We start from the raw sequence: 8,588 nt of genomic DNA on the forward strand, positions 1-8,588 counted from the left end.
AGAAATACATAATATAAATATGAATCGACGTGTTCTTGAGCCATCACCAATTTGTACACAAAAATGAGTGTGAGCATGTAATGCTGTCAGTGATGAAATCAATGTTGATATCAAAACGATTTCCCACAGGTTGTTTGTGTTTTTGTTTCCAGCAGCTGACAATGATCAAAAAGGAGGTTTCTCCTGTGAACTGGAGTACCACTTTAGACCAGGAGGACCCAAAAACCCCACAGATTAAAGAGGAGCAGGATGAAGCTGATATCACAAAGTGTACAGTCAGTCCCGTCCATGTAAAGAGTGAAGATGATGAAGAGAGACCTCAGTCGTCACAGCTTCATCTCAGCCAAACTGAGGAGAATGGGCACTCTGTGGAACCAGACTCAGATCAGTATTTTAAATTTGATTCTATAAACAGAACTTCAGGTTCTTCTGAGACTGACGTAAGTGATGGAGAATGGGAGGAGAGCAGCGTACCTCAGTCTGATTCAAATTCTGTGAGAAATATTACAAGTTCTGAACATGATCAAATGTGTGAGAGTAGTATTAAGTTTTACAGCTGCGCTGAGTGTGGTAAATCAGTCAGTAGCAGGTGTCAGCTGTTAAGACACAACAGAATCCACACAGGAGAAAAACCTTTCAGCTGCTTGGTCTGTAAAAGAGCTTTTACACAGAGAGAATCGTTAGTGAGACACACAAGAATCCACACAGGTGAAAAACCTTTCAGCTGTTCCATCTGTCAAGTAACTTTTAAATGGAAAACCTCTTTAGCACAGCATGTGAAAATGCACTCGGGAGAGAAACCTTTCAGCTGTCCCGTTTGTGATCAGAAGTTCACAAGAAAAGAAAGCGTAACTAGTCACATGACATGTCACACAGAAGAAAGACAATTCTGTTGTTCCATCTGCAAGGCAACTTTCAAAAGGAGAAGCAACTTTGTAAGGCACAAAAGGGTCCACACGGGCGAGAAACCTTTCAGCTGCTCGTTTTGCACAAAAACGTTTTCAAGGAAACATGTTTTAGTGAAGCACACAAGAATCCACACAGGTGAAAGACCTTTCAAATGTTCCGTTTGTAATGCAGCTTTTACAAGTAAATTCAATTTAGAGAAACACACAGAAACCCACAGTGATGAAAAGCCTTACAGCTGCTCCGTTTGTGGTCAGAGCTTCAGGCAAAAGTCAGGTCTAACTGGTCACATGAGACTTCACACAGGAGAAAGACCTTTCAGCTGCACCATCTGTAATGAAACATTCAGGTGGAGAAATCATTTTAGAATGCACAAAAAAAACTCAGTGTGGAAAGAACCCGTTCAGCTGCTCAGATTGTACTGCAGCGTTTGAGAGGGAACAGGATTTGGTGAAACACAGAAAAATCCATGTAGATGATCTTTCAGCTGTACAATCTGAGGTCAAAGCTGCAGAAAGGTCAGATATCTCATTCATCGTATGAGAATCGTATTCATCATATTCATACTTAGGCCTGTCACGATAACACATTTTGCTGGGCGATGAATTGTCTCAGAAATTATTGTGAAAAACGAGGAAATTGATTGAAATTTGACAATAATCAGTAATTATTGTCAAATTTAAGAAAAAATGTTCAATTTTTTTGCGTGTAGTACCTTTCTTCGACCACCAGATGGTGGTATAAGACTGTTTGAACCGAAGGATGAATAGGTTTTTTTTTTTCATTCAACCTTTATTTAAACAGGTTAATCACATTGAGCCTCGAGGACTCATTTACAAGAGAGACCTGATTTCAACAAAGAATGATGACAACAGTGACAACAATAGACAATTATAAAAGAGGCATACAGATTTTTAATTTTTTTTTTACAAATTAAGATGGCAAAAAAAAGTAGCAACAAACAGCTAGATTCTAAGGCGAATGTAGAAAACTAAAAACAGGAACGTGTCTGCATTGGTTCTTGCCAGGAGTCCAACAGATGCTTAAAGCCACTTAGAGAGGTCAAGGTCGAGAGCTTCAGGTCTTTTTGTAACATATTTCAGGATACGGGCGGCGTAGGAGAAGGCCCTTTTAACTAGTTCAGTCCTCACTGAGGGAACACTGCAGGTAATAATGTCCTGAGAGCGCACGCTGTAGCTGCACTCACGCAGAGACATGTAAGAGGAGATGTATGAAGGCAGCAGACCAAGAAGTGATTTAAAGATGAAAATGTACCAGTGGGAGAGTCTGTGTGAAGTTAATGATGTAATGATGTCCAGTTAACCAGTGAATACTGGGTGCAGTGATAGGTACGGTAGTTACCGCTAGTTATGAATCTTAATGCACTAGGGCTTTGACAGACTACTCGAGTAATCGACAGGTCGATTCCTAGGACATCTATTGAGTTTTTAAATTTCATGTAGAGTATTCGCAGTGATGTCATTATGTCATGTGATCCGCACCGGGCTACTAGTAGAAGCTACCAAATGGATTCCTCCCAGCAGATGGACTGAGCGGAGCAGGCCCAGTCTTGGCAAACAGGTAGAAATGCATCAATAGTGTGGAAATATTTCACTAAAGATGAATCTTCCGGTTCAACAACCGTAAGGAAACAGAAAATTAATCAACTTTCTGACTGTTTGGAGCTCTTTGCGAACCGGTGTTACACCATATTCTGTGACCACCGTATATTGTGATTGTAGGGGGCGGTGTTGCATGCACTGTTGCAGGTCACAGAATATGGTGTAACACCGGGTGCACTCGCCAGAACCAGCTTCCTCTGACCTTGTTTCATAAACTAAAAGCAAAAATTATTAACCTCTAAACCTATTAAAAAAACCTATAAACATATTCCAACATTTTTCAGTCAGGTCATCTGGACAGTTTCTTTTTTGTGCTGAAATGTTTTGCCTTCGATCCAGAAGGCTTCATCAGTCAAGGAAACTCACAACAAAACTGATTCTTCCCCCAACAGCTTACTCCAAAGTGGAACAAACCAGTTCTGCTTGTGATAAGATGGAGGGGCGTACCAAAGAGAACTTGCGATGTAAATGACATTAAAGAATCTTGAATCCTTCATACATCATATTCACAAATGAGAAAGGCCTGCCCTGATTGTAAACAAGGTTTTCAAAAGTTTACTACAACAAATGAGAAGCCTCAGCTGTTCAATTTGTTCGGCTGTCGAGGTTCAAAGCACAATACAAAGTACAGGCAGTTACAAGAATGTATAGACTGATTGCTGTACGTTATTTATGTTTATTATTATTTATTTATTGTAAAACATTTATTTACATTATTTATTCTTCTATTTATTAAAATTAATTTATCCTATTTTGCTGTTTTGGAAGCTGTTTATGTAAAAAGTCCAGATCTAGGCAATTTATATATATTTTCCTGTCATGTCAACTGTTTTTCTTCGTCAAAACTAAAAAGTAAATGAAACACATTAAAACAAATGTAATTTACAGCAGATCTCTGTGCTTCATTTTCATCTAACACCAACCAACAGCAGTGGTGGGATGTAACAAAGTACAAGTACATTGTTACTGTACTTCAGTACATTTTTCCTGTATCTGTACTTTACTTAAGTAGAGTTCAACATGGGTACTTTCGACTTTTACTCCACTACATTTTACATTAAATATCTGTACTTTCTACACTACATTTCCATAATGAGTTGCGTTACACGTTACATTCACGTTGCAGTTTTTTTTATTTGTTCGTTAGTTTGTGATGGAGATGTGAAAGGTCACAGATGTTTTTCACTTACTGAAGTCAAATGTGTGTGTGTTAAAGAGTTGTTTTGTCTGGATCGGAGTGCTGCAGAGAAAACTCAAGGCCCTAAGCTGGAGAGCAGAATTGTCTGACCTCGGGTCTGACTGATAATCGTTATAAAAGATTCTCTTTTATGTTCTCGGTCGGTGAACAGACTTGGAGATGAAGTGTCATGTAACATCTTGTCTGCTCTTATTTCAACCTCTGTTCCATCTTGGAAGATTAAACCTGAGGAAAGAAAATTGTAACCAATGGCGAGAGGGGAGTTATGACGTACAAACCGGATTCCAAAAACGTTGGGACACTAAACAAATTGTGAATAAAAACTGAATGCAATGATGTGGAGGTGCCAACGTCTAATATTTTATTCAGAATAGAACACAAATCACAGATCAAAAGTTTAAACTGAGAGAATGTATCATTTTAAGGGAAAAATCTGTTGTTTCCAAATTTCATGGCGTCAACAAATCCCCAAAAAGTTGGGACAAGTCCATTTTTACCACTGTGTGGCATCCCCCCTTCTTCTTACAACACTCAACAGACATTTGGGGACAGAGGAGACCAGTTTCTCAAGTTTAGAAATAGGAATGCTCTCCCATTCATGTCTAATACAGGCCTCTAACTGTTCAATCGTCTTGGGCCTTCTTTGTCGCACCTTCCTCTTTATGATGCACCAAATGTTCTCTATAGGTGAAAGATCTGGACTGCAGGCTGGCCATTTCAGTACCCGGATCCTTCTCCTACGTAGCCATGATGTTGTGATTGCTGCAGAATGTGGTCTGGCATTATCGTGTTGAAAAATGCAGGGTCTTCCCTGAAAGAGATGACGTCTAGATGGGAGCATATGTTGTTCTAGAACCTGAACATAGTTCTCTGCATTAATGGTGCCTTTCCAGACATGCAAGCTGCCCATGCCACAAGCGCTCATGCAACCCCATACCATCAGTGATGCAGGCTTCTGAACGGAGCGTTGATAACAACTTGGGCTATCCTTGTCCTCTCTGGTCCGGATGACATGGCGTCCCAGTGTTCCATAAAGAACTTCAAATCGTGACTCATCTGATCACAGAACAGTCTTCCATTTAGCCACACTCCATTTTAAATGACCCCTGGCCCAGTGCAAACATCTGAGCTTGTGGAGCTTGCTTAGAAATGGCTTCCTCTTTGCACTGTAGAGTTTCAGCTTGCAACGGCGGATTGCACGGTGGATTGTGTTCACTGGCAATGCTTTCTGGAAGTATTCCTGAGCCCATTCTGTTATTTCCTTGACAGTGGCATTCCTGTTTGAGGTGCAGTGACGTTTAAGGGCCCAGAGATCACGAACATCCAGTAGAGTTTTACGGCCTTGACCCTTACGCACAGAGATTGTTCCAGATTCTCTGGATCTTTTGATAATGTTATGCACGGTTGATGATGATAACTTAAAAGTATTTGCTATTTTACGCTGGGTAACACCATTCTGGTATTGCTGCACTATCTTTCTGTGCAAAATATTGACGTTTGCCATCTCCACATCATTGCATTCAGTTTTTATTCACAATTTGTTTAGTGTCCCAACTTTTTTGGAATCCGGTTTGTATATTCTAGTATATACCTGTACATCATTGAGCTGGGCGCACCCGCAGCACCGCTAACACCCAAAATGGATTCCACTGCATAGAGTCAGCCAAAAGATACCCATGGTCTTATTGATAGACTATTAAAAGACTATTCAGTACAGCAAGACAGATTCTCTCTCCCAATAGAGTCAGCATTTTTCATTCATTCAACTTTTATTTAAACAGATAAATCACATTGAGCCTCAAAGACTCATTTACAAGTGAGACCTGTTTGAACAGACAAAAAAGTGGTGAAGCTGGACACATGTAGAGTTGGAGGTGAAAAAAAATCCTATCAGACTTTTTTTTCCTGCCTGAGGGAAAAAAAAAACTGATATTAAAAAACACCTCACACAAACAAGCACATAGTGACGTAGACATTCTGCAGAGGGGGAGGCGAGAGCAGTCAGCAATGTTCATAGATGCTCTTGAAGTCACTGTAAGAGTTCTGATAAGGATGGAAAATCAGCTAATGTCCTCCGGTGAGATCCATAAATATTCTCGAGGAATGGCAAAGAATAACGACTATGAGAATCCAAGAGTCCTGAAATTATGACACAAGTTTATTCAACTGGTTTCATCTGGTTATCAGTTGGAAATTCCTCAGGGAGTGGGTGGTGAGCGTCAGATCACATGTTCTCCAGGCGAATTCAGCTAAGATGGACTTCAAGGCCAGCCAAGGGAGCCAAATTCAGATAAACACACAGTTGTTTTGGGGACAGGCAGAACTTAATGACATCTACCTTGAGTTTGTTGGTTCACTCGGTTCCGAAATGTCCAAAATACATGGCCACACCAATGGAACGTGACTGAGTAAAATCCCCAAGATCTGATCCATTCAGCCCAAAGCATTTGAGTCCGGGTACTTGAGACACGAACCAAGCCATCATAAAGGCAAGCAGCATGTTCAGGTCCAAATTTGCTGCCGACGACTTCCTTGATTGATTGATAAAACCAGCCAAATCCAAAAAGCAGGAACCAGTTGTCGTAACTACAATTAAATATGCGTCCTTAAAATCCACAAATGGCAGCAGAGATAGACACATCAAGTCTTCCAAGTCGATGAGATATCCAGCTGTGTGCGTGCCAACAGGGCTAATTGGCTCGTCTAAAGCCTGTCTTCTCTTCAAGAAATGTTGTAAATTGTGTTGAGGGACCAACTGATCAAAACAAGTCCATAATTATGGTTCGGAAGAAATGCAAGAGAGGCTCATAGCAAAGCGGAGAGGGAGGGGAGAAGCATCCGATCTCAGCAAGAGTAAGTGGTGAAGTGAATTAACTATTAATTAAAGAATTAACTCAAAAACTTTGAAATCCAACTTCCTCTGAACTTGAACAAGAAATTCTCGCTGCAATATTAAAATGTATCAGTTCATGGGATGTTAGGAGACAAGAGAGGTCTCCAAATGGTTCGACACTCGGGTCCAAGTTTTGAAAATGGTGTCAGGAAGTTAAAATATTGTTCAATATTGACCCATTACAAAGTTGACTAGACTGTATTTTAACTAGTTGATGACAAACTGGAGTTGAAATGATCAATGTCTATTCCTTTGTCAGGTCTGTCTAATGCTCCTTTTTTCAGGCAGGCACCTTTTACTTAAATGTGTTTACTGCAGTTAAAATGACACATTGGTTTTGTTTTGTGTTAAATAAAAACTTTCAAAGGTATAATCATTCCTCTTTCTTATTTTGATTAATGGCATTTAACTCTGCATGTCATCCCTGAAATTCTGCTGCACAGAATCACAAGTCCAAGTGTGAACTGTGTCACAGAGTAAACACAATAAAAACATGTATTATCTGCAGCATTGTTCATTAAAATGACACAACACTATTAATGTATTACAGAAAATATACATATGGTAGACACTTAATGATACTGTAGACCACTGCATTAGGTAATACATGCAGCAAGTACTTTTACTTTTAAGTTTTTTTTTAAAGCAAGTACTTACTTACTTTTACTTAAGTAAATACGTTAACATGGTACTTCTACTTTTACTAGTGTACATTTTTGTCTGTTTATTTGTACTTTTACTTAAGTACAGTGTTTGAGTACTTTCTCCACCGCTGGTATTTGCAGACTGACACAAACAGCCTGTGATTCGGTTCAGTCTTATGCCCCTTTTCCACTGTCACGGCGCGGGTCGGATATTTCCGGGTTGAAGCGCGTTGGAGGTATTTCCACTGTTCCAGAAACCGGCTCCTCTCGCTAAATTCTGGCCCGGCTTCTCAAGGGTTCCGAGCGAGCCGCGCCGTGACGTCAGAAACACTGTCGGTCACTGATTGGTCGGGGGGAGGAGTCTGTGGAGTCTTTCCAAACAACCCGATCCACCATTTTTTTTTCTCTACCGCTTGCCATTAGCCATAACATGAGGAGCGTATATTTTAGTATTTTGAAGCTATACAACAACAATAATATCAAAGCCGTGGTCAAATGCAGAAGTGCAGGTGTTGTTGTGCTTGGTGGCCGACGAAAAAAGTCAAAACGAGCTAGATGGAGGATTGGAGGGTGGTTTGGACACGACTACTGCTCTACTTGAACCATTTATAGAAGATGGTGAGTGTTTTCTAACTTTAAACATATTGTAAATTACTCATCCCATCGGTTCTGAACATATTTTTAACTAACAAAAGAGGCTGACGCCATAATAGTACAACGTCGGTGCTACGATGCTAAGCTAATTTGCATAAATGCTAACTGTCCTCCGGTCCCGTTTCTCACTGTATTTTATCCAGAACGTCTTTCAGCGCGTGATGGTTCATCTCTAAACTCCACATTAAACCCTCCAAGCCTCCTGGCTCCTGCTCCTGCTCCATCAGAGGAGTCTGCACCTGACAGGTCTCCATCACAGCCCAGCTGCACCTCACAGAGCAGCACAACGCTGCAGCTTCTGTGCTCGGTAAGATGCAACATGTTCCACATCACTTTATTTGTGCCGATAAGGACTTGATTTATTTTATTTTTAAAGTAAAAAACTAAAATGTTGAATAAATACTGAATTGGGATGAAATTATGTACACAGGGTCCCAGTTACAGACAACAAAACGTAAAATAAAAACAGTAATAAGATCTAAGATATGAACTAAGAAAAATATCAACTAAAAAACATCTACTAATAAAACACTAAGCACTAATAGCAGTAAACAATCAAAACAATACATCAAACAGCAACATGAACTTGAGTTTGTGCAGCCTCATGAATATATAACACTGTGAAGAATCACATCATGTAGCTGCTGATCAGTTTCATGTTGCTGCTGATC

General features: G+C 40.1%; 1 protein-coding gene across 1 annotated transcript in view; it reads left to right on the forward strand.

Moving 5' to 3' along the window:
* Positions 1–303: 303 nt before the first annotated feature.
* LOC119425483 (zinc finger protein 501-like) overlaps positions 304–8,588 on the forward strand; it is a 14,037-nt gene continuing 5,752 nt past the window's right edge. Inside the window, exon 1 of the mRNA XM_037693011.1 lies at positions 304–388. Within this exon, the coding sequence (XP_037548939.1) occupies positions 304–388 (85 nt within the window). The remainder of the gene's footprint in view (positions 389–8,588) is intronic.

Source organism: Nematolebias whitei, chromosome 19 (genome assembly GCF_014905685.2).
Source record: "Nematolebias whitei isolate Nwh7 chromosome 19, NemWhi1, whole genome shotgun sequence".
In the NCBI taxonomy this organism is placed as follows: Eukaryota; Metazoa; Chordata; class Actinopteri; order Cyprinodontiformes; family Rivulidae; genus Nematolebias; species Nematolebias whitei.